Source organism: Rhinolophus sinicus, linkage group LG05, assembly GCF_036562045.2.
Source record: "Rhinolophus sinicus isolate RSC01 linkage group LG05, ASM3656204v1, whole genome shotgun sequence".
Classification (NCBI taxonomy): Eukaryota; Metazoa; Chordata; class Mammalia; order Chiroptera; family Rhinolophidae; genus Rhinolophus; species Rhinolophus sinicus.
In genome coordinates, this window is record NC_133755.1 from 58,375,819 (window position 1) to 58,403,336 (window position 27,518).

Below are 27,518 nucleotides of genomic sequence, written 5' to 3' on the forward strand. Positions count from 1 at the left end.
CTTTACTAATCCAGGTAAATAAATTATTTTATAAAGAGTGTGTACTGCAAAATTTGGTTCGTATATGTGGATCACACTAACCAGGTATTTGCCAGAACTCACTTAACCAAAGTATGTTATTTCTAAGAATGACAAGTAAAACACCTTTAGATGACAGGATAGTAACTGAGTGAATTGGCTCTAAGGCAAGACACTAGAGAAATGATTTAGACTGTGAGCTAAAAATGCTACATTTCATATTAATATGAATTAAAAATGCGATGTTCATATTGAAAACACTGACTCTGGCCTGTGGTTTGATAGTTTAAGACCCCAGTGGGTTATTGTGGTGACTCTTGAACAATGGCTTCTATATCCAGTTTAATGATGAAATCGTTAATTAAAGCAGAGTGAGCTGGTGATCTCTGGGTAGGAGTGGAATGCCTGCATCAATTGGATGGAACAATTGGATCAATCTGGTCTTCTGGTTTGGGAACATCATTTTCCCATCTGCCAACTTCTTCCCCTCTTCCTACACCCACAGAAGTACAGATTTTGGTTATGACACTGGGAAGTCTCCAGCTGTCCAAGAACATTCTATGTTCTTCTGGTCTTTCCGGATAGAGAATAATACCCCTGCTCTAACACACACACACCATGAATATCTGACAGGTTGAATTACGTAGAAGCTGTTCTCGACTGAGTTTCTGTCTAAACCGTGAACTCAGTTGGTTTCTACTTCCCTGTTGTCTTTAAATGGTCTACAGTTTCAGGCCTGTAGTTATCACTGACAATGATAATAATATCAATAATCGTTACCTGGTGTAGAATGCTTTTATCTATCATAAAACCAAACTTAGTGGGGTTTTCTATTAGATTCTTAGATATTCTTGCCTTGATAATCTATGTGAGTAAATGGTATGTAATTTCGAGAAAACTTTGGTTTCTGAAGTTGAATCTGTAAGCATCTTTTTGTTTAAAAAAACACAAAACTTATACAAGCCAGTATTTGCCTTTTTGGCCTTAGTTCTCAAGAAACTAAATCCAAATTTAGTATCCAATTATAAGGTGACAGACTTATCTGTGAACTTACTCATCTGGTTTTTGTTAATTTCTTCTGCTCCTAGATAATTTAAATGATAAGATAATTTACTTAATAGCATAAATAGGAATGTTCCTTTTTCCCTCTTGAACCCATAAGCATTATTTGTTGTCACTTACAAGACAGAAAGAAACTCATAATGGGTAAGTTCTAATGGGGCAGTGGGAAATATGAAAGAAATACCTAGAGCTTGATTTCTTGAGGAGGAAATAGACAAAATAGACACAGCATTGTGTGTGTGTGTGTGTGTGTGTGTGTGTGTGTGCGTGTGTGCGCACGCGTGCGCGCATGCACGCGCAAAACCAGGGAGCATCTGAGATGGAAAAGAAGATATTGCTAAGAAAGCTAAGGAAAGGAAAATTCAGAAGGAAAACAAATTAGCACTGTGAAGTCCTAGAAACATTCTTTTTGTACACAGCCATGCATTGTGCTTTGTGCTGATGAAACAACAAAATACAGAAATCCATCGCCAAATCCAGACTGAAAAAGTGGCAAAATCATTAGAATAGTATTTAGGGAGACTGTTTTTGAATCCTGGCGTTGTCACTAATTAGCAGATCATCTTTGAGAAAATCAAACTCTAAGTCTCCAATTCTTCATCTTAACATGAGAGCTATGGACTAGATGCTCTCTACATCCTCTTTTAGCTTCAACATCATGAGTCATTTAAAAAATGTTTCCATATTGCAGAAGTATTGGGAGCAGCATTGTCACTCCCCAGCATGTGGCCTGGTCACAGCTCTGAGCTGCAGATAATAATAGGTCAGAGCTGACATCTTGACCTGGTCTGTTCTGACCTCCCTTGGACTCTGTGTCCCAGAAATGTTTATACTTATTGAAAGAGTGACTTGTCTGTTTAGTAATATTTCCTTTAAATTATAGGAAAAAATTACATGCTGTTATCTTTCCTGTCCGGCCAAAATAGACCAGAGGACAGGAGTCTCAGAATAGGTCTTCTGGAATTATTGAAATAATTGGGCCCAGCTGCTCGTCAGACCTAGACTCATAAAGGACAGGCGTCCTCACTTGGGGGAACTGACAACCCTTGAGACTACCCTATGGGACAACACGTGCTGGACCACTCCAGGAGACTAGCCATGTTTCTCATTCACTGACCACATGGTCAGTTTGTCTGTTGTCCTTATTTCTAGTATGGCATCTTGTGTTGATCCATTATTATTGAGAAGCCCTTTCCCTTTTGCTTCACATAGGGGGACTGTCCCCTGTGTTTCCGTCATTAGTTTATTCCTTCTCTACCAGGAATGCAATTAAAATAGAAATTTCAGCTGTCACTTCGTAAATTGAGGTGTAAGACCAAGAGACGTGTTTTTCCAAGCAGGTGGCTGAAAGCTGGTTAGCACACTCTTAATACTCTCACCCACTCTGAAGCTATAAAGGGATCAATACGTAGATATGAGAGGGAAATCATTTTTTGAGAGGGCTGATTGTGTGCTGTGCCAGCCCCTGTCTTTAGCAAAGGGTAATGGGCACTGACAAAAGCACTGGGGCAGCTGAAAAAGTCCTCCACATGCTGATGGAGAACACGGAGGCCTGCAGGCTCATCAGGTTGCAAGAGCCGGAAGAGTGAGAACCAAGCTGCCGCTGCTTCCACAGTGAAGCAGTGAAAAGTTGGCTGCATTGGAAAGGACCTGCACTCCCAGCATCTGTCCATGAAAAGGACTGGTATTTTCTGAGGGCTGAGAGACCTGGTGTGCAGTGATCCAAGGTCTGATTCAAGATGGCTGCTTGGAGAGTGAATCAGCCTCAGTGGAAAAACTTGAGGTACTACTAGATTCCTAGAGATGGATGCAGCAGTAAAGAGCCAGTGGGGACAGGATGCATTGGCCTCAGCGAAGGAAACCACTGATGACAGAGCTGGCTGGGAAGACCTACCAAGCCCAGAGAGCATGTGTGTCAGGGCAGCATTGTTGTGCAGTGAGCAAAGAAAGCTCTGTTTTCCTTGCTCTGCTCCCATCACCTGCCCCACCCCAGAGGCCTTCAAAACTCCAGTTAGCAATTTGGGGCAGCAGCAGCTGAAGCTGCCAAGTGAGGGGACAAAAGAGAAACTAAGCAAGTGCCCCCTCATACTTATTATGATCCCATCAGGGGAACAAAAGGAGCCTTAACTTTAAAGCAAGATACAAGCTTTAACTTATACAGAACTCTATGTGGGAGGCAGAATATTGTCCTCACCCAAGATGGCCACATCCTAATCTCTGGAACCTGTGAATATGTTACCTTGCATGGCAAGGGGAACGACGTTTGCAGATGGAATGTAGGTTGCTAATCAGCTGACTTGAAGCTAAGAGGATCCTGGATATCCCAGGTGGGCCCCATGTAATCACAAGGGTCCTTGACAGTGAAAGAGGGAGGGAGGTGAGTTAGTGAGAAAGATGCAACGTCAGGAAGACTCCACTGGCCGTTGCTAGTAATGAAGATGGAAAGAAACTGTGATCCAGGAAACAGAGCAGCCTGTAGAAGGTAGAGAAGGCAAGAAAATGGGTTCTCCCCTGGAGCATCTGGAAAAGAAACCAGTCCTACTGACTCCTTGATTTCAGCCCGGTGAGACCCGTGCCAGACTTCTGACCTTCAGAAATGTGAGGTAATCAATTTGTGCTGTTTTAAGCCACGTTTGTTACAGTGGCGACAGGAAAGTAATGCACTGAATAACTGAACTGAGACTATTACTTCAGAATGGCCAGAAAAGTCATGGACAGGGAGAAACTAGCCCCAGGGAATGCATTAAATGAAGAGAGGGAAACCACAAAGTAAAGTTGCTTTAAGAATACAGGCCCCCTGTCGTGATTGTTTGCCATAACAATAACACTGCTCAATTGTGTTATCTGCCAGTCTTTTTTTCCAGAAGTTGCCAACCAGGCAGACCTAGAACCTGGGTCCTTTGTTTCTGTCCAGTTGAGTCAAGCATTCCTGCTTCTGAATGGAGGTCATGTCTGGAGTCCAAACCCAGAGATCTGAAGATTTTGGGGGTCCCTGCTCTGGCACAGAAATAGTTGGCTCTATTAGGTTGCTTGGTTGTTAATGTGAGCCTTGGCTGTTTTTCAAGCATCCGTGAAACAGAGGGATGAAAAGGCAGGTTTCAATGACAGCTGTAGCCACTTATGGTGAGAGGATTGGGCTGTGAATGGATACAGTGAGGGATAAGCTGGAGATGCAGCTTGGGGCCAGCTTGGAAGACTTCAGAGACTGTATGAAACTGTTGCATTCGAGCCCAATAATCAGAATGACAGCTGATAAAGATTTGAACCAGAGCAGTGGCAAAGGGATTAAGAAGGAAACAGAGTGAAGACACTTTGCAGTTAAGGTGAAGTGAAAGGGGACTTGTAGATAAGCTGAATAACAATCTTAGTTTTCTATCCTGTGTGATTAAGAGACTGGCATGTGATGAGCTGATAGTGCAACTGAGGAGAAGATGGGGGTTGGTAATTTTTGTGGAATTATATCTTTGAGATGATTGAGGACCACCTTTTTGGAGCAGTCAGATCAACTCAGAAAATTACATCAAGAGTGAAAGAAGGGAGTCAGAGATTGATATGATGATTTGGGAATTTTCAAATCAAAGGTGAAAATAGTTAAGGTCACAGGAGAACATGAAATCGTTTAAGAAGAAAGTGTTGAGAATCATATAGACACCATTCCCATGTGGTAGCAGAAAGAGCTGTTTAATGAAAAAAACCCGTCTAGAGTCATCTGGAACATTTCAAGCGGGCTGCATGGGAGAGCAGAATTCAGAGACAGTGGTGAACAGAAACGAAAGCTGAGGTGTAAATGTGACAAAGGCTGAGTAAATATTAGGTCAGTCCCAGAGAGCAGAGAGAATCAACTTTTAATACAGTCAAAAGAGATGTATAAATCTGAGCGGCAGATTGAGAGAAGAAACTCCATATGAGTGACGGAACATGAGAAAGCAGCAGGAAGAGGAAAATGTCCGCGACTCGATCATGGCAGGCCTGCGTGAAGAGAAAGTTATGAGGTGGGAGCTGGAGAGAGGAAGATAGGCTACGTCAATTCCTATTGCTGAAATTGAACTTCAAATGACAGTACGTGTGCCCCAGCAGGGCTTGTTATATTGCAGTTCTGAGCATGGGAAGAGGCTGTGCTCCAACGTGACTTTCCCTTCCCTGTTCTGAGGGTCTGAGTGGCATGAGGACATGCAGCCAGAAGCTGGCATGCAGGAGGGTTTGGCACCTATTGTGTTCTTGGCATCATATTTCAAGCTGAGGTTAATACGGGGTGGGGGGGCACTCTCTGCCTTTGAGTAGTAGATGATATAATTGAGAAGGCAAGCTCTTCGCAAAGAACAGTTTTCACATAACCAAACTAGAGACATATTTTTTTAAACTAATATTGTAAAATTTCAGAGTACAGGGAAGATCATATTAGCCTGTGTGGGCTTAGTCCTGGAAGGCTTCCTGGATTATATGAGGCTTGAATTTGACCTTTGAGGGGGAGTGAGTCGGGTAAGCAAAAACAGAGAACAGGGCCCTTGGCCCTCAGAAGTTGCCATCCCTGCCTATGTTGTCGCAGCAAAAGGGTCGCTGTTGGTGGGGATTGCAAGCCTTCAGCAGGAGACTGAACTGTAGGAAACAGCTGGGGAGAGGGGCGATGACTTTAGGAGACAGACCATGGATTCATCCTGGCTCTGAACTTGACCAGCCGGATGATTATGGGAGATGTACTTAACTTCTCTGAGTCTCAATGTCTGCGTGTGCAAAATAAAGTTCGGAAGAGGCACCTTATAAAATCTGTCTTGTGCATTGGCCTCCATGCACCTTGTGCATAGTCTGGGCACATTTTCCTTTCCATAAGGATCCGACTCTAGAGGCACATCTCTGCACTGTCTGTCTCAATCACCCCCTGTTCATCTTCCAAACAGGTACCCAAGTGTTCGTCCTAAAACATCTCTCCAGTCATTGCTCACATGCTTAAAATTCTCACCACTGCCTCCAGGGGAAAGTGGAAGTTTTTCTACCTTCCCTGGCACTGACTTCTGCCCTAGCTATATCACCTACTTCCACTCAGTCTTAATGAACTGCTTGACAATCTCCAGAAAGCCCAGGCTCTTCAGATCTAGCTCACAATGCTCCTTCTCCCTGGAATCTCCTCCCAATGCTCCCAGCCTCTACTTGCTCTCTCCTTCTCTACCTTTGGATCTGCCTTATGCAAAGCTTTGGACTTGTGTCATTGAAGTGTTTCCCAGATGACTCCTGCCACTACAAGCCCTCCCACAAAAACTAATTTCTCTCTGCTTTGTGCTTCTGCTCTAGCTGGCACAGAATTCTACTACAGCACATTTTATATTTCACCACATTTGCTCCTGTCGGGCTGCCCCAGTCAATCAGACCTGGGGATGCTTGAAAGCAGAGATGATGCCTCTTTCTCTTATTTTGCTTGACTTCGGGAAGCCAACCGGACCTTGGTGGTTAATTAAATATGATAAGGAAGCGAGTGAACACATGAAGTGGAAGCCAAGCAGTGTCCTCTCACTAACTCTTTCCTCTTCTGGTGGTTTCAGGTTAGGCTGGGCCAGAATTCCACAACTGGATTTTTCAGAGTGGCTATGGCCATCTTCTTTCTCTTTACCTAGAGATGCAGGAGGCAGGAAACTAGCCAGAGACCTGCTTCTACACTACCTGAATTTTACATTGAAACCCCTGGTAAGGCAGGTCCCTGTGGAGGGCTTTGTTTGGGAACTCAATGCCTCTTCCATCCTCAGTGAGCTGGATTTTTGCCATCCGCTCCATTCTGTGTCGATGACCTCCTCTCATGTCTGCAAAGTAAGGGGAAAACAACTTGATACCATGGTCAAGTTAAGGGATTCTGAGTCTGACTGCCCTTGTGTCTGTGTAAACCTCAGGAGCAAGACTGGCCTCGGGCATAAAACTGAAGTCAACCAAGCCTGACTTTCCAATCTCCGTTCTCCAATCCGCTCTTCACCCTCAATATCAAATTGTTTCTTTCGTGCCTTTATGTTTTCTCTATTGTAGCCTGTTCTTTGGAAAGTGCATTTTCGGCTAGAGGTCTTATTCTGGAGAAGCATGCATCACCCTTATCATATCAGCTTTTTCAAAATCCCTCTTACAGTGACTATAAATTAATCTTGGAAGGCTGCCTCATTGGCTTTCAGTTATCTGTACAGATAATGACTACCTTTCCTACTGGCAAGATTGCAGAGGGTACAATGTATTATATATATATATATATATATATATATATATAAGTATACAAGCGGGACCTGGAAACAGCCTCCAGGTTTAAATATTGGCTCTGCTACTTATTAACTGTGTGATGCAGGCAAGCTGCTTACCCTCTCTTAGCTTCTGGTATGTCATCTGTAAAATGGAAACAAATTATTACCTGTTTTGAGGTTTGTGGTGAGCAAGAAATGAGCACCACCTAGGTGTTTGTTGACTACGCTTTGGAGTTAGTCTGCAGGATCTCAAAGCTGATTTTTCTGCTTATTGTGGTGTGACCTTGAAAGCCTCTCTGTGCCTCAATTTCCTCATCTATAAAATAGGCATTATGATAATAGTAATTACCTCACAAGGTTTTGTAAATTTATAAGGGAACACATATAAAGCTTTTTCAGAAAGTGCACAATTAAAACGCATCCATCCCAACTCTTGGGTTATTCCAAGTGTTGTGAGAATTGAATGAAATAGTAACTTACAAAATATCTTAAGTGCTGTTCAGTATTCAGGATTCCTTTGAATGTAAACTTCTCTGAGAATCTTGGAGATATCTATATATAGATGTTTATCCTCCTCTTGTCACCCTTATAATATTGAAGGGGAGAAGGTAACAAAAGATGTTCACTGTGTGTGCACATTTCTGCGTTTCAGGGGAAAGAATCTGAGAGCAATATGATCCAGCTGATTTTGCCACCCTGATTGCCCCGGTTATTTTTGTTTGTTTGTTTGTTTTGTGCTTTTGATGTCAAGTCACTGGGTCTCACTCTTACCCAGAATATTCAATAGTTGTGAATGGTAGTAAATAGGCCTCTCTAATTAAAAGTGTAAGAAAAACCCCGCCTGGAACTACTTACTGTTACAGACTTGCAAAAAGTGATCTGAGAATGATTTTTTTTTATTTTTTTTTAAAGAAGCCAAACAGGTGTTGCGTGGGAAATTCCTGTTGGCTGGAGATTAGAAACTAGGCACCATTTGTCAAATGAAGACTCTATGGTGGACCTATGGGTCTCAAACTTGAGCTTGAGTCCAGATCACCTGGAGGGCTGGTTAAAACACAGAGGGCTGGGCCTTGGCCCAGAACTTCTGACTCCTCAGGTTGGGGCTGGGGCAAGAATGTGCATTTCTAAGAGCTGCAAGTGACGCTGTTGCTGCTGGTCCTGGGTTAAATCAGTGTTGTTTGAAATCTGCCCCATAAGTGCAAGCTAAGGAGTCTTTGGGAACCAGGAACTGTCAGGCCCCATGCAGACTCTCTTGGTGAAATGCAGGCTTAAGCAAGCACCCAGGTGATCCTTATGGTGGGTCAAACTTGGAAAACACTGGGAAGGAGAAATCCTCTCCACAGCTCTCCCTGGGCTGCCTTCATTAAGGAGATATCAAAGCTGATAGACACAGACTAAAGACTTAGAGGGGGAGGAAACACTCATTTACTTGGGAAAACTCTAACTGAATTTAGAGTGTGTTTAGATTAAATTTAGCTTCTTCTTTCTTTTTCTTTTTTTTTTTTTTTTAAGGAGGGCGAAGCTCCTAGAGGCCCATGTGGGTATCGAATCAGCAAATTTGGTGTTATTAACACCAAGCTCTAACCAACTGAGATAATCTAGGGCCACCCCCTAGATTAAATTTAGAATGGGGAGACAGCTCTCTATTTGGGCTGCATATTAAGATTAGCTGGGGAGCTTTAAGTTCCCCGTGCGTAGTCCACACCCAAGTACCTCAGAATTGGTGAGAATGGATCCCAGGCATCAATATATTTGTTTTAATCCTTCTTGGGAGTTTTCAGTGACCATCCGTGGTTAAGAATGACAGAAATAGGGACCTGGATCCTGGCCTCCAGTTTGCAGCAGCTGAGCTGTGTGACCAAGGGAAAGTCTTGGAATAATTCTCTCTGGTAAAATGGATGGAAGTGGAGCACATGGGCAAAAGTTTGTTTAGACTGGATCATTGGTTTTCAACCTTGACTGGACACTTGAATCATCCAAAGGAATTAAAAAAAACAAACATCTACTGGTATGCAAGCCCCACTCCAGCATCTTTGTGGTTGGGCTGCACATTGGTATTTTAATGCTTCAAGTGATGAGAATGTGCAACTAGGGCCAGAACCGTTGCGTTAGAGGAGTCCTAAAATCCCTTCTGAGTTATTCATTATATCCCTATATGCGTTAGTCATTGACTTCCTGTAGCCAGTGTCAAATCATTTGCAGAAAACAGCACAAACTAAATTAAGTGTCAAACAGCTTCCATCAGATGACTTTTCTCAAGTAATCATATAACAGGAGTTAACCTTTTGGGGAACACTTATTTACTTGACACCTTATAAATGTGTATCCTTCTCCTGAAAGTTAGACATCAGCATATGTATTTTACAGAGGAGGGACAACATGACAATTTAAGGAGAATAACATACTTGCCCAAGTGACAGAATGATCCAGTTTCATATCTCATGCCAGTTGCATTTTGCCAATACTTTTCAAATTCCAATGTGCCTGGGAATTATCTGAAGATAAATGTGGACTGTAATTCAGAGGGTCTGGGGGCAAACCTGAGATTCTGGGTTTCTAACTAGCCCCCAGGTCATGGCTCTCCTACTAGAGTGTGGGCAATGTTTTCAGTTGCAAAGCTCTTACCCCATATTTTCTCCCTCTGGACCAGTGAGCTGGACTCCTGTTTTCAGGCATTATTATAGATCTAATGCGCATACACAAGGTACAAGCCCCACACCGAACATCCAAAACAGTGCATTTTTCCCCAAAGTAAACCCTTTGGGAGGTTGGCCCATTTTCTAGAGATAGTGCTTCCAACATGGATTTTGCACTGATCTTGTGAATTCCTTTAAAAGTCTTGAGCATATTCTTTGGAACATTCTCAAACTTAGCAGCTCTTTAGACCCTGAGGGTATATTGGAGTTTTGGAAAAGCTGTATCTGGTGAAATCATGAATGATGTAATAGGGTTTAGGCAAATCTAAATAAATAAATACAAAGGGAAAAGGAATTTACAAAAAGGTCCTTGCTTTTGAGGAACATTCCCAGAGCAGAGATTGGGAAATGGTATGAGGACCGAGGGTTTCACTGAACAGAGGTAAAAACTTCTAGGACTGGAGTGCTTGGGACAACTTATATTCTGGTCGATAAGTAGACAAATAGCAGAGCAGTCTTCATGCCTATAACTCTCATATCTGAGGGGTTAGCAAACTTGTATTGTTAAGAGTAGTAAATATCTTATGGTTATTGGGCCACTTAGGGTGTCACATATTTTTCTGTGTCTGTATTTTAACCACACTTTTTAAATGTGAAAACCATTCTTAGCTTGAAGACCATACTAAAATAAGCCAAGGGCTACATTTGGCTTGTTGATCATATTTCCTCACTAAATAATGTCAATGAAAAAATATGTACATCTGTGTATCTGTACACATAATGTATCTATTGTGAAATAATAGGTATTAAGCCCTTTGAAAGTTCAAAAATTGTTCAGGCTTCAGGTAATGTTTTAATTGTAATTATTACTTACTTAACTAAGAACATTTATATTGACAAAAACCCCCAAATATCTACATAGCCCTCTTTTTCTCTCTTCCTTCCTCTGTGTGCATACAGAGTATTATTGGTGTTCCCACAACAAGTATGCTTGCTAACCCTACATCCCATGGAAAATCAATGCAGAATCTATCTGAGGCAAAAGCCTACACTTATATAAACACCTAGCCTGGAGAATACAAAGCTGAACAGAAGCAAGAGGCATAGAATTTCCTCATTCCTTGCTTTTCTCTGGGACTATTAGAATGCCATCTTCAGCTTTTTTTTTTTACATAGCAGATTGAAAGGTCAGGCTGACTGGCCATTCACCCAGATGACTGATTCAGCTAGGAAAAAATTGACCCTCTGAGGACGACAGGAAAACACTTCTCCTGTGGGAAGTTGCCAAGCCAAGGCACATTTGAAGGGCATTGTGGGCTTGGCCTATTCCTGGGAGCGTTGGTTATGAACGTAACCTTGGCTGGGAGTTGACATGCACTTTTGCAAGTGCAGCTGCTCCTTTCATCCAAACCTGGCCATGGTCTCCTGAGGGCCTGGAGATGAAACTAGGATGCATCTGGGGTCTGAGCCAAGATAGGGCTCTGGACTATGATGGCTACATCTGTTGCCCAACAAGGTGGAAGTGGTTACTTGAAGGTCACCTTGGAAGAAAAGGGGTTCTATGTGGCAGGACCCTTTTTAGAGATGGTTCCAGGTGACATGGAATAACTCAGAAGCTTGTCCTCTGGCAACACTCTTCTCTGTACATCACAGAAATGTGTTAGAGCTGAGCAAGAAACTGGTATATTTGAAGGCATCTGCAGGGGCTTGTGGCCCATGGAAGGAAGGGGATGCGGGACATTCAATAAGGGCATCTCCAGCTTGGGAGAGATTTATAACAGCTTTCATGAAATCAGGAGTCTTTTCCTGGCTGTGTGTCCTACAGGACAGAGGCAAGAAAAGCTGTAATAGCTGCAGGTATGAGAAAGAGAGGGGGAGTGTACCCATGGGACTAAGGATGGAAAGCCAGGAAAAAAAAAAAAAGAATTTCTAGGAGTTAAGCAACAGAGAAACTGAAGCAGGTGTCAGGAAGCAGATTGTGAAGGTAGATAAAGAAAGCAGAGCTAGGATGAGCCTAAACTCATGGGAGAGATGGTTTGGAGAAGACCAGAGAGTGCTGCTAAGCATGGATGGCCTTGTCTACGTTATTTAATGAACCTAAGATAGAACAGATATTGAGAGCTCTCTGTTGTCCTTTCTCTGACTGATGGACCTGAATTACCACCTGGTCTGAGCATGGGAATGTGTGGGCTTGCCCCCAGGGGAAAGGCTTGGAAAAGAGGAGCTGTTCTCTGCACCCAGGCAAACTTGGACTCAGACACTAAAGGGAGAATTGAAACTTCACAAGAGAGCCTAGGGAGGAACACAAGAACAGATCTGAAATGAAGAAAGGAAGAGCTGGCGATGGAGCACAGATAAGATGGAGCAAGCAGGTTTGAGGGACTGAGCCTGAAAAAATTTCAGGAGGCAATGAAGACAGGAAGAGAAAGAATTTATAGATGACGGGGCTGGAAGGGACCTGTTAGGGGGATAGAGCTGGTTTGAAGGTCTTTCTTTAGTCTCTTCCCTTGTGTGGCCCAGGACCAATCAGGCTGTTTTCCCCACCCCACACTCCTTTGCATCAGTCCCGTTAGGAGCCCTCTGAGGTTGTGAGAGATAGGTTCCTAGAGCTTCTCAGGGCAATGCCTATTGAAGTGGTCAGGCACAGGGGGAGCAGAACTTTCTATTAGATGCACTCTAGGTCTTTGTTTTGGGTTACCTGTAAAGACTGTTAAAGCCCAGGGTGGAGACAGAATTTCAAGGGGTCAGGTGAAGCAAGAAGTGATGAAAGATTAAATGGATGTCCCAAAGGGATGTAAGTACAGATGAAAGGCTGTAAAACTGATCATCTTGGTTAATTCAAAGAGGCCCAGAGAGTGGCGAGCGATCCTCCTGCTTCAGGAAGGGACGGCTAATGGCTACACTGGGAAGCCACAGGGCATTTTGGATTTGGATTTGTTTCTCTTGACTCTTCACCAGCAAACTTATTGTGGGCAGTTGATAACATCCTAGAGTTCCTTCTGGGTGTCTGTTCCCCACCTCTTGTTTGTTTGTTTGTTTGTTTGGTCTCTTCACGCTGTTAAATAGACTTGGGAGGGTTACATAGGCTAAGAATGTGTACCCCTCCCTGATCTACTTAATTTTGTTCATCATACTTTTGTTAATAAATACCATACTTTAATACCTTTCCGATTCTCTGTGAATATACTTTGCAATATTTGACGGTTGTGACAAAACTGACTGGTTGTTTCTCCCAAGTTTTCATCTACACCAGGACTTTGCAATCTTTTTTTTTTTTTTTCTTTTAAGGGGTTACGTAGCACATATTTTAGCTTGTGAGTCCTGTGATCTCTGTAACAACTGCTCAATTGTGCCCTTGCATTGCAAAAGCAGCCAGAAACAATATGTAAGTGAATGGGCAAATGTGTGTTCCAATGAGACTTTATTCACAAAAACAGGCGATCAGAGGAAGAAAAGGCAGAATAATTTTTAAATAAAGATGACAGAGCTTAAAGAAAGCTGCCTGTCCTCCATGTCCCCCCACCCCAGTTTGCCTTGGGGAGCCTGAAGTTTCCACAATGTACATTTTAAAATTCTTAGGGGCTCAGGAATATCTTAATTGGGTTAAGATGTTACATTAGCAGGAATACATTAGAGAATATTATTTTCTCTAGGAGGAAGAAATATTACCTTAGTGAATAGTAACTTTGACTAATCAGTTAGCATCCTTTGCCGGGTAAACAGTCATAAAAGGGAGTAGGACTCCATAGAAGAAAATGCAGGTCGGGGGAAGAGACAAGAAAACATCCAGCAACCACATTTATACCTGCTGTGTGTAAGATCTTGTACAGGGAACAATAGGGGCCACAATCATGAATAAAACACAACCATTATTCTCCAGGAGGTTGACATTTAATTGAACAAGCACAATATCTATGTATATGGATACACACACACGAGGTCGAACAATTAAGTTTGCAAACTCATCCTAGAGAAAGTGCTATCTCATTGGTGAATATCACTACAGTCACCTTCAAAGTACTCCCTTTGGGAAGCATTGACACCGAGCTTAGTCCACCCTTCAAAGCAATTCTGGAACTCTTTTTCTGGAATGGCCATCAGAGCTGTCATCGTATTACACTTGATGTCCTGAATGTCATCAAAATGTCTTCCTTTCAATATGTCCTTTATCTTTTGGTAAAGAAAGAAGTCATTGGGGCCAGATTAGGTGGGTAGGGAGGATGTTCCAATACAGTTATTTGTTTCCTGGCTAAAAACTCCCTCACAGACAGCACCATGTGAGCTGGAGCATTGTTGTGATAAATTGTTGACGAAAAGTTCAGGTCGTCTAACTTTTTCACGCAGCCTTTTCAGCACTTCTAAATAATAAGCTTGGTTAACTGTTTGTCCGGTTGGTAAAAATTCATAATGAATAATCCCTCTAATATCAAAAACGGTTGGCAATGTTATTGAAATAGGTTTGCAAACTTAATTTGCAGGCATTGTATGCACACATAGAGGGTGCCAAAAAAACATACACACATGTTAAGAAAGGAAAACTATTAGAATTGTAATACTCAATATATACCAATAACAAAAGATGAATACTAGTCATGTTTGACTTCTGCAATTACAAGAGGTGCTCAAAGTGGTTACCATCAGCATCCAGACACTTCTGATTACGGCAAACGACTGCTTGAGCAACATTTACCAAAGTGTCCACCTGTATACATTTTTCTGTCACCTCAGTATATGTATGTGTGTGTGCGTGCGCATATATATATATATATATATATATATATATATATATATCTGTAATCAAAAGTGTCTGGATGCTGATGTGCTGGTAGTAACCACTTTGAGCACCTCTTATAATTGCAGAAGTCAAACGTGACTAGTATTCATCTTTTGTTATTGTTATATATTGAGTATTAGAATTTTAATACAGTTTTCCTTTCTTAAAATGTGTATACATTTTTTTGGCACCCTCTGTGTGTGTGTATGTGTGTGTATGTATATGTGTATATATATATATAATTCTGTAAGTATTCGTTCATTCATCTAACCACATGTACCACACATGTGGAATAAAACAGCAGTGTGTGGTAATTAGTGCCAGTGGTGCAGGCAGTAAGCCAGCTTGGCATTGGAAGAGAGATCTAGTCCCATTGGCCACTGTGAATCGAAGTCTTCAGGGACATATGGACTTTGAATTGAATGTGAGCATATTGCTAAGTTGACTTGGTGGAGGCACCTGCCTCCATTCCCCCCTCCCCCCAGCAAAAACTTCCCAAGCCCTGTGGTATAAGGTGGAGGAAATGGAGACTTTTGACCATCTCCATCCTCAAGTCGTAATTCTGTACAGAGGGGGCTGAGATCAGATATAATATTGGTTAGCATGGTTAGAATCCCTTTGCACTGTGCTTATGGCCTTGACTCCACTTTCATTTATTATTTTAAAATATATGAGAACAAGCCTTAGAGAGTACTTGTGTTTATTTATTCAGATGTTGTGGGAACATTCCTTGTATTCTGGCAAAAGTCAAGTGCTGGGTGGTTCATTGCAGCCCTTCTCCAGTGCTAGAGATGCCCCAGAGCTCTGGGGCCACCAATGTGCAGTGGGGGATATTCATCTCACATAGGTGAAGGTCAACTGAGATTTCACTGACTTACATGGGACCCCAAGAAATCAAATAATAGTGGAGAGTAATCATTCATGTTCTCAGTGGAAGAATGGAGGAAAAAAAATCCCAGGAGGCCTACAGTAATTACAAGGGCATTTCATCCCTTGCATGATTTTAGATAACACATGCTTAGTTTCTCTCATCCTGTTCACACAACCACACATTATTGATGAACAGGCATCAAGAAGGCATTAGGTGGTGCTTTATTGCATTATTTTTAGCCACTGAGGTGTTTATATATGAAGGGTGTAGATTTATGGTGAGTGTTTCAGCTATAAAGCAAGCACATCAATTTGTTCATGAATGTGAACTGGTGATTACCTCCATTAAAGTCACCAGGGCAGACGGATCACTTTAATTTGGGCAGAGGCATGCAAACAGCATTTGCTGGTGGTGAGTATGAACCTAAGAATACAGGAAAACGAGCTGTTCTGCATCCCTGAGGAGCCCTGGAAATGCAGATTTGTGTTCTCATAGGTGTGTAAGGATAGGCGAGGGTATGGAGCCTGGTGGGACCAGGAAGAAACTGCTTCCTAGCACCAGGTGGCAGGATGCTGTATAAGGTTCATTTGGTATTGGCTGCTGATTTGATGATACACTGCAAAAAGGATGGCACATAGAACATATACTTGCTCCCAATTCCAGATCAGATAACTCAGGATCCTCCTAGGGATGACGCCTAGGTTATCACAAGTTGAATGGTACTCTGCTTTAGACAGCATGAAGGGAACTGGCAGGATTTGGTAAATCAAAAAAATGCAATTGTGTACCTTGCTAGATGTAATGAAGGCCTGTGCCCTGCAAGAATTCATAATCCAGCTGGGGATACGGAAATGACTTTTTAGTAATCCTAATTTACACTTGTGGCTTGTAGAATGAAGGTTGGAAATACAATCATGATGCTGTGGCTGAGAGGTAAGGAAAAGCAGTGTTAAGGAGTGTGGGATAGGATGCTGGTGACACTGCCATACTAGCAAGTTCATTCACTGCTGAGGACCTCTCAGCAAGCACAACAGCCATATGTAAACACATGCCTGACCCAGGAAGTCCATTTCTGACATTAGCAAAACCTGGAAGCTTAACGATGTATGTTCCTTTGTGTTTGGTAATAGCAAACATTGGAGACTTCTTTAAATGTATGACAACAGGAAATTGACTTACCAAGTAATACAGTAAAAACATTTACTGTATCTTATTCAAGTATTAAAAAAAATAATCACAAGTGCATAAAGAACCTGGAAAATATTTGCAATGTAAGAGGTTAAGCGGTGACAAGAAGATACATGCTGAGATCGAAACTTTATGAAAATTATACACAACTGACGGATAAACTGTGTAAATGATCACATACTTTCCTTTACTCTCAATCACTGCTCTCCCATTTTATTTCCTTTATAGTAATCTTTACAATATAAACTTGTTTAATTTCACCAAAATATAAGTTTCTCTAGGAAATATGAAAAATATTTGATTGCCTCTGTATCTTTAATGTATGGCACACATTAGTCACTCAGTATTTGAATAGCTGCACACATCAGTGATTGGGTATTGTTATTAAAATATTTCTTTACTTTTATAGTGACCTTTCAATGAAGTGTACAATATGAAAATAACATTTGTCAAATCCTTACTGGGTGCTGGGTTAAGTACACTCTATTTTTCCTTTCCACCATATCACCACTTTGTTATTATTCTATATTTATATTTTATAGTTAATTGTAGCTCACAGTGGTAAAGCACCTCACTCGACAGCAAGAGTTAAGATGCAAATCTCAGCCTGCCTGACTCCAAAGCCCAGGCTCTTATAATTATATGATTTAAAAAAGAATTAAAATGCATAGAGTAAATGAGAGTGTCAGTTGCTTTAGAGAAGTCATTTAAAACAGAAGCATGAAAAAGTGTTTCTCATTTCCCCCTGTCCTCAGGATTTTCATGCTGCCCCAGCTGCCAATCCCAAGTGAGCCTCTCCTCCCTGATCAAATTCCCCCTGTTGTCTAGGTCTCCTCTACCCTTCAGAACCTCAGTTACTGGTAATTATGTTGATAAACTCATCTCAGTCTGAGGCAGCTGCATTTTCAAAGGATTCCAAAATACCTCAGCCAGAAAAGAGAGACTGCTGCAAACATTATCTGGGGCACCCACATCTTTTGGGCTCTCCTCACAGCAAGTTGTGAAGGTGGCCATCGAGTCTCCTCTTAGGGACCATCTTTGTGGAAGTCCATTGTCGTCTTCAAGTCACATGCCTCTCTCTCAACATCAGCTGCTGCTGTCTTGCCTGTCGAAGATTTCAGGGAAGCGGGTCATTTTGTCACTTACTGAGTTGTAAAATTGTATCTGTAATACAGGAGGCATGTTCTATCTGAACGTTGCAATTCTAGACAAGACAGACACATATATATTAATGCCTTTTTGTGTGCCAATGATATCAGAGCAGATAACTGAATACATCTTCAGATCGAGACCATAGCACTCTGCATGGCCACGATTGTTGTCGAATAACAGATATCGTGGAATTTGTGCCATCATCTCTTCTCTTCATGGTTTTATATGGCCATGTGACTGTGGTGACTAAAAGTCCCATAAATTCCCTTTTAATAGTAAACAAGTTCATTTTATCCTCAAATTTCTGATGATGATGCAATGTTAACATCTGGAGCAAATTTTTATAAGCCTCTGAATTGCTATTATTTATTTCTATAATGTGTTCTTAAGACACTAGTATGATACTTGAAACTGTAAAAATTAATGAAATGATAAAGTGTTTGGGGGTTGACTGCACTATTTACTGGCATCTGAAATTAAACGGAATTGCGGATATTAAAAAATTTCCAACGCCAGAAATAAAGAAAATGTTCTCATCTTTCTGATAGACATCATATCACTTTGGACTTACATACTTTATTAGCAGAGGTTTTAGTGTCTAAGGAAAGCTTAGCCTCCCCGGCATTTTGGCTTTTCTTGTAAGTGTTCAAATGAGACTATGACATTTTTGAGATGGAGCTGCTTTCTGTAGTGATGTCCACACAAAAGTGAATTTTACATCCACCATATGCTATTTGTCTGGAGCTTTGAGCTGTGCGGGATTTTGTGTGTGTGTGTGTGTGATTAAAGATATCTCACATTTCAAATGGTCATAATGTATTTTTATGAGGGTTCCACCCATTTCTGATTTTGTCAATTTTAAGTCTCCTGTCAGTGTCTCTGGACTATCTCTACTTGTTTTCAGTCAGGTAAGGTGATTATTAAAAGTTAGGGAGTGGATGCCAATTGTACAAATTCACAACTTCTAAGGAGCAAGTTACTTTCTTAGAAGAATCAGCATCAGCACTCCTTGCTGGTTTATTATCTTTCTAATCCTGCTAATGATATTATTGTTCACTTTACCTACTTACGCAGCATGTCTCCAGAAAAACAGAATGTATCGTAACTGAGCATCCAGAAGTTTGTGCTAATCAGGCAATCAGAAAACACACATTGTAAGATTGGTCTGTTACCTCTCCATGGTATGTTTACTGATTCCCACCCAGGGGTACTGAGCCCTCTTTTTTCTGACCTCTTAAAGCTCTTATAGTCAGCAGCCCACAATTTAGTGATGGCTGCTAAGCTTGCTTTTCTCCAAGATAATCCTCTGTAAGGTACTACATCAGAGAGAAGACTTGTCCCAGTCTTTTCAGTTTCTATCTCTCCCATATCCATGATGCTCTCAGAAGTTATGCAGGAGGGCTTCCTTTCATAAATGACTGCTGGGAATTTAGTACAATTACTTCACCACGGAGCTGTGCCACATTTACTCATGCCTCGTCACTTTCAGAAATCCCAAATCAATCAAAATAGCCCACCATTTAACAGTTAATGATATACTTTAGTGTTGTCTAAGATTCTAGGAAAGCAAATGACTCTTGTTACCTCAGCCAAGTTGTAAACAATTCAAGAGTGGAGAATACAGAGGCCAGAGCCAACCCATAAGTGTTACTTGCTTGGTTGACTCAAACAGGTTTCAAAAGTCTATTAGATTTAATCATACTGCTCAACATCTGTTGGTTTGCAGGCTAGTAACAGTCTACTTTGTTATCTGTGTTAATATTGTTCAAATGTCTAACGATTCTAGTCTGCCATTCCCTTCCCCTTGTCCCTGCCTTAGGAAGATTGTCATGCTTTTTTTTTTTTTTTTTTTAAGGAGAAAATACTGTGTTTTGTAAAATAGGACATTTTATTTTATCACAGTTTCTGATAATATAAGAGCTGTAGTTAAAGAACAGGCAGTTGAAATCAATTATTAAATACCTACTGTGTGCAGTACTCTTGGGCTGATGTTGAAATGTTAGCTGGCATTTCAAGCTGCATTATTGATTGGGAACTGCCTCAAGACTGAAACTTAGTGTTTGCTGCCCAAGTTCTAGAATCACAATGTATAAAATCATGTTCAGAATCACTACAATGCCAGTGGGTCTGGTGAGGAGCAGAAAGGCAAGCCAAAGGAAAATAAGGGAGGTAGGAATCTGGAGTAAGTCCATGACCAATTTAAAATATACAAACCTGCTGTTGCAGATAGTGAAATCCTTAGCATCATATTGGAAATATTTTCAGTATGTTTCAGAATACAGTATAAGGTAAAGTGAAATTCTGATTTTAAGTGGACTTAAACAGCAGGAGTGCATTGCAGAGTGGAGGCTGCCAGACTTCAGGATTTATGGATCCATAAACTAAAGAGAATAAATAATTGGAGAACTATTGGGAGTTGCCAGCTCTTTATTTTTGTTGAGTTTTGCTAGCACTGTTCCCTCTAGTAATATTCTGTTGGGCAGTAGGTTTCCCACATTAGAGCTAAGCCTTCAGAGAGTTTATTTGAACAAAGGAGGAAGATACATTTTGAAAGATACACACAGAAAAGTTCATGATCACTATGTAGAAGTCACTGATTGGCTTGTCCCTCACACCAGAGCCCAGAGCTTCTTAGCCCTTAGGTTCCCAGGTTCAGCTTCTTCCTGTCCCCTGCAGCCAGCATGAGCAGGAGACTGTGTGGTCTAGAGAGCCGTCTCTGTGACCTTGACAGTCTAGTTACAGTATTCCTTTTCCATGCTCAGACTGGTGCTCTTTAGTTGTCTGCAAGCCTTAACTCCAAACCATAATCAGGTTTCTCCCTGAGTTACACTGTACCCCTTTAAGACTCATACAAGTGCAAGGAAGTGTTTCACCAGAGCTGGTGAGATAATAGATTGTAGTTGCTACTTTTTAAAGACAAAAAACTTTTTAGTTTGGAAAATTTGAAGCATATCCCAAAGTAGAGCATGTATAATGAACCATTGGATACTATCATTCAGCTTCAACAATTATGAACTAATGATCAATCTTGTTTTTCTCCACCTCCACCGATTTCCCCTACCATAGGTAGTTATAAAACGCATTCCAGACATATCGTTTTATCCATAAGCATCTCAATGTTTATCTCTAGAAGCCATGGACACTTAAAAAAAACAAAATATTATTAGTATATTTTAAAATGTTAAGTAACTCTTTAATATCGTCAAATATTTACTCAAATTGATTTATTTCACAGTATACATTTATGTGTTTAATTATTTATCTACATATTTATGGATGTATGTGTTACAGTTTATTGTTCTATTCAGCATCCAAAAATAGTCTGATTTTTTTTCTACTTGTTTATCAACATCAGGTTTTTCGTGATTGCACTTATGTGGTTTTATTTTACATGTTTCTTTGTCTCTTGAATTTCCTGTAAATTGAGACTAGCTCCTAAAGCTGATCATTTCCAGGTTTGTTTGTTTGTTTGTTTTTGGCAAAAATATCTGACAGGTAGTGTTATGACCTTCCATCAAGAGATACATATCTGGTTCTCTTGCGCTCATAATTATGTATATTTTTATGTCAACAGCCATTAAATACTTGGTCTAAAGCCATCATCTCATTGAGACGATTGGTGTTTCATCACTCTTCTTCTTACAAAGCAAATCTTACCCAAGACCTGGTTTCTGGATCATTTTTAAGTTTTTATGTTGCCGTTATGTAGAGTCATATGGCAAACTCTTCAGCAATTGTCCATAGCTATGCAGAAGTGTGACTTTAAGTCTCTCATACACCAAGCAAGGATGGTAAATAAAGAGCAAACAAAACCACTATCGGATTATCATTTCATAAAATGAAAGGTTGTTCAACAGCAGAAATAGGAAGAATTTAATTGAAGATTAAAAGATAGACTTGTATATTAAAAAATTATACCTTCTAGAAAATTCATCATACCCTCCTGATTATTCTCATGCTACTATGAACAGGGAAAACTACATTCTGGACTCAAACAGTGGGCCAGAATGTAGGCACCATTGTCTAGCACCATAACATTGGTAAACCTGTGCTAGAAGCTGATGTGAAAATTTGTCTAGCCAAATTAAAGGAGGTAATTTTACTTTATCTTCGAGAATATCTTTAATCCATGGTATGCAGTATATGCAGTTAAAGAAAAAACTATTAAAAACGATTCTTCAATAAATGCGTATTAAGCACGAATTCTGTCACATACTTATTCAGGCATTTGGAATACAAAATATATAATTATAGCAAATATACAAATGTAACAAAGATTAATAAAAATGCAAAGTAGAGACAATATGACACAGAAAAAAAAAGTTGTGAATCCGTATTATTATTATTATTATTATTATAGTTTCTGCTGTGTCTCCAGGGATCTTCATACCCCTGGGCATTTAGTATCCTGTGAATGGATACAATAAGGCATATTTGTCTTTCTCACAGACATAGTCTGAGAACTAAAATAGTGAAAACTATCTGAAGATTCAAAGGTAAACTATCTAACAAACTGTGATAATGTTTGGAACTCTGTGATTGCTCATAATACATGTTCTCACTAGAATAGACGTAATATGTCCTTCTTCCTTAAAAGCTTCAAAATGGGATTCTTTGCATTAAGGATTTATTGAAGTAGGATTGGGAAATATTTCTGATATCACCATCTACCTATCTCCTTTTGCTGATAAGGAACAGCCCTCAGAATGATCTCCAGTTGTATGCTCTTCTCACTGCTCCACACTGTGTAAGGTTTCTTTCATGTTAGGAACACTACACATGTGTAGTGCATTTTAATCTTCCAGGCATTAGGCATGGTAGGGGAGCAGAAGTGAGCCGGACACAGTGGGGCGGGTGGCCAGGAGGCCCCCAGGGACGGTCTCTCTGGCGATCACGTCTCCTGCTTGCTCTACTGCGCCTGGCCCTGGAGGCCCTTCTCTTTGCTTTGCCGTTTTGTTAATCCCCATCCTCCTATTCCTCTTGACACCAGCCTCATGGAACTGACCTTGGCCAATCAATCTAACCTTGTATTACCAATTCTCACGCCTTGAAGAGAAAGAATAACACAAGTCAAAACACTTGACCGGAGAGCTTGAATTTAGTTCAGCTGTTTTGGCTAGTATCGTGTGTTAAAATGTCAAAATTGAATGCCTTTATACTCAGTCTGCATGTTCTAATTTGCTATAGACTCCACTATTACCTGTGGATTATCCCAGTCTCTTCCACACATCTCTCAGACCTGCCTGGGCCCTGAAAGCATTTGAGCTGGCTATTGGTTGTCCAGCATCTTCCTGCCAGACGCTGACAGGCAGACCTTTGTCCCTTTGGGTCGATCACTCTAATATCCAGCTTATTATGAGTCCCTTGAAATCCAAATCATCGTCTGCAGCGTCTCTCTCACTGGTCGGAATGTAGTACTTATGTGGCCCAAATCACAGTGTTGTGTACTCAGTGATGAATCTGAGGGGGGTCAAGTGAGTGTAGGTGAATCAGGGCAGCCCATAGTGGAAAATAGTTGAGAGCAACACAGTTAAAACACGTGAGAATTCTGAAGCAATAATTTATTAGCACCCTATTCTTCTGGCAGAAATGCCTAACGTAGCATTAAAACTAGTAATACTTGGTTCACCACTGAAGGGGGCCCTTATCTTATTCGTGAAAGATTTCCCTCGGATGTGTCACTCTCCAGAGAAGGTGCAAGGTCGTAAGAGCAGTGTACATTTCCACTACCTCAACATAATTTTCACTCAAATTTTCTTCGATACAGGTTGCCAATTTGGCCTGTTCCATCTCCAACAATGAGGAAGGGGTGAAATTAGTCCGAATGGCAGCCACTCAGATTGACAGCCTGTGTCCCCAGGTAAGCCTTATTCACTTTGTTGCAAAAGCCCATCGCTGACTTGGTACTCAGGACTTTCTATGCTCCATCCCTCATGTCACTCCTTTCCTCGCCTGCCCTCTTTCCTATCACTGCAAAGTGCTGACCAATATCCATGGGCTGTTTCAAGTTCTACCTTTCTAAAAAAAAAAAAAAAAATTAACTATACTAGTCTCTTTCGAATTAATGTGGCAATTACTGTCTTTCCCTCTTTCCCATTCATATTGACTTTGTTCTATTCATTTGGGGCTGTTATTTAAACACCATATCTGTTTACCTTGTCTCAACAACTAAATTCTAAGCTTGCATATGTAGAACAAGAGTTATATTTCTGCCCTGTCTGTGCTAAGCAAATAGGACTTGTCCAGTAAACACTTTCTGAAACTAGACTAATGACTGTATCTTAAAAAAAGAAGAAAAGCAAAGCAAACAAAAACTAATGGTCGTTAATAACCTACTTCACTGTTCGTGTTTTTTATTGTTTTTCTGAACACTGAGAACCCACTTATCTGTAGACACTATAGGGTCCAGGGTTTCAGCATGATCTTTGAGCTACCTCTTCCTCTTCTGAAGCGTGTTTTCACTGTGGCTGGATTGCTTCTAACAAACAGGTCATCAACGCCGCTCTCACACTGGCCGCCCGGCCACAGAGCAAAGTCGCTCAGGACAACATGGACGTCTTCAAAGACCAGTGGGAGAAGCAGGTCCGAGTGCTGACAGAGGCCGTGGATGACATCACCTCAGTGGATGACTTTCTTTCTGTCTCAGGTAATCAGCAAGACGCCACATAGAAGGCAGCTGAAGGAGGCGAACAGGAAGAGATAAGGAATAGCTTGCAAATGTCATGGGTCTGTGTTTCAAGTGTTCTTCTTGGCCCTTTGAGCTTTCAGTCCTCTCTGCAAAGGTGACTGTAACACCCTGAAAATTCTTCTCTGGTGTGCACATTATTTCAAGACACTGAGTCAAAGCATTAGAGGGAGAAAAACAGAACATTCTGATAAAGATATCAGAAACCTGAATAGATTATTTAAGGAGACTTATGTTCCTTTCTCGTTCCTGGTTTTTTTGTTTTGTTTTGTTTTGTTTTTGTTTTGTTTTTAGCAGGATGGCCTTTCATGTATCAAGTCACCCATCTGAAAAAAGGTATAGGATATGGGATTGGTTAATCTTCATAATTTACATTTAAAACTAAACAACAACAAAAAAGAAACAAAACAATCTGCTATTCCAATTTGGCTGTGTTAAGGGGTCATTTTTCCAATTAGTGAAGTTACCTAGGGTCATCATAAGCGAGGAAGAAATATTAGCCACAGAATGAACACATTAGAAGGCACTTGCTGGCTGCTGAGGCTTTGAACTTGTCTATGAGGTTGTATAAGGAAGTGAGGAGAAAGCAAATAGAACGAGGCATCACTTGCAATTGTAACTGAAGGATGACAGTATATTTGAATAACCATGTAGTCAGTTTGACCTGTATCAGGACTCATCAGTGCTATTGCAAAATTGGGATAGCAGCCAGCAAACAGGCCTGTTCCAAACACATTTGGCTCAGTTCACGTAGAAGAGTCTCTGTGGGAGGAGTGGGAGAGAAGGTCACTGGAAACATCAGCCTCCAATATGAGGTATTAAAAGAACCAAGTGACCCTTGAAAATTTTAAATTGACCAGGTGTTGATTCTACCCACAGGTGTGTGGAACTCACACCTGCCAGCTCACTTAGCCTTAGCCTTGACTAGGACCTGCTTGTTCTCGGCCACTGAAACCTGAGAAGGAAGGGTTGCAGCCCTGCTGGTGGGGACCACACAGACAGGACTCCCGACTGCAAGTGTGGGAGGATTTCTAGGGGAGGCTTAGCATAGTGGGGAATTTTTCCTAGGTGCAGTTTTGCCTTCTCATGAAGAAAAAGGAAATGAATTCCCACCGGGGACTTCTGTTTAAAGCTTGTCTGACAGCAGCATAGTTGAATCTATAGATCTGATGGATAATCGAAAGCTAATTTTGAAATCATGGAGGGCAAGACAAGGCAGATGGGAAAAACAAGCTAACACATGCTCAGTGTCTGTAGTTTGCCTGTCTCTCTGTTGTTTGCTTGAATTCTCGCCAAAATTCTAAAAAATAGGTATTGGTATTCTTCGTCTTCTTTTGAGACAACTAAGTCATTGAGAGGGTAGGTAACTTGGCAGAGAAGGTATTAAATTCAGATTATCCTCATTTCAGAAGATATATAGTTCTTAGAAGGTCAGGATAGAAGGAGAATGTCCTTTGGTGCTTAGCTTTCCTTGCAGCTTCCTGCTCCCCAACTCTTGTATACTCATTCTACTCTGCAATCTCATGCCTTTCAGAAATCTGTCCTGCTTTCCATTCCCAAAGCGCTTTGTTTCTGACAGCTTGTCAAAGCAGATATTCATTTAAATATACCCATTTCTAGGGGGTGGCAAGTAAAGAACTCAATATGTTGCCCAATGCCTGGACTTTTAGCTTTGCCAATGGCTGGGTCCTAACAATGTAAAAGATAGTGGGGAACGGAGGGTGATCAACGATATTGAGGTATCCTGTTTCCCCGAAAATGAGACCCATCCGGACAATCAGCTCTAATGCATCTTTTGGGGCAAAAATTAATATAAGACCGGGTATCATATCATATCATATCATATCATATCATATCATATCATATCATATCACATTATATAAGACCCAGGCTTATATTCATCAAATAAGACCGGGTCTTATATTAATTTTTGTTCCAAAAGACGCATTAGAGCTGAATGTCCGACTAGGTCTCATTTTCAGGGAAACACGGTATCTTTCTAGTATGTAGTCAGTTTTGCCAGGATGACTACAGGAGCCCCAGAAAGGGGCAGGGGGCCTCTCCACCCAGCCTCAGATCTCACAGAGCAATCCTAATATTTCCTGGAAAGCTTCCACTGCCTCCCCTTCTAGCTGCCAATGAGTAGAAAATGCCCACGCATTACCTTTTTCAAAGAGGAAGCATTTTAGAATTTAAAACTTACTCAACTTCCCCTTTTCTTTAAATGCATGTACAAAAATTTCTGAGGGTGAGGAGAAGCAAGGTGAGTAGGTCTTATCTCAAGACAGTTTCAATAGTGCAAAGCTTTTCTTAATTTTCTCCCACCAGCCCTGCGTCTTTGCCAGCATACTCCCTGCCATTCTTTTGTGCATCTCATTATTACCAGCAACATGAAAAGGCTTTGGCTTCTGCTGATAACACGGTGCAGTCTAGCCCAGTGGTACAAGTGCTGCAGTGTGCCATGACAGGAAAATGAACAGGCACTGTCAGGGAGCCAGCCCTGGCAGGGCCTGCTGGAGCATGCCTTTGGAGGCGGCGGGCACCTTTCCACAGAAGGGCTTGACAAATAATGACACAGCCTACTCTCTCCTGCTGGTCCCAGTAGGCTGTGGAAGCAGCCTGGTAGATGGGGAAACTACTTCTCATCTCCTCTCCAAGTTGGAGCCAAAACATTCGCATCAGTAAATTGCAAGTTTGGCCCAGGAGATGTTTTGAAATGGCATTAATGACATTTTATGTATCAGTTTCTTCTTAAGGTAATGTCTATTCTGGCAGGAAACTATTTAAAACAGCAACAACAAAAGATCTTTGCGTTTAAAGCACTATAGTTTTCTTTTCTTTTTTTTTTTTCCCCATGCTACTTGTATGGGGAACTTGTATGTCTGAGTGCTTAATTTGTCCATTTGAAATGCAACAAGTTTGG

At 41.1% G+C, this 27,518-nt stretch overlaps 1 protein-coding gene across 8 annotated transcripts in view; it reads left to right on the plus strand.

Moving 5' to 3' along the window:
* Positions 1–27,518, plus strand: part of CTNNA2 (catenin alpha 2) — a 1,048,744-nt gene that overhangs the window by 927,553 nt on the left and 93,673 nt on the right. For all 8 annotated transcript variants that reach the window (XM_019750020.2, XM_074332253.1, XM_019750019.2 and 5 more), the window contains 2 exons: positions 23,678–23,770; positions 24,400–24,556. In XM_019750020.2, the coding sequence (XP_019605579.1) occupies positions 23,678–23,770; positions 24,400–24,556 (250 nt within the window). The remainder of the gene's footprint in view (positions 1–23,677; positions 23,771–24,399; positions 24,557–27,518) is intronic.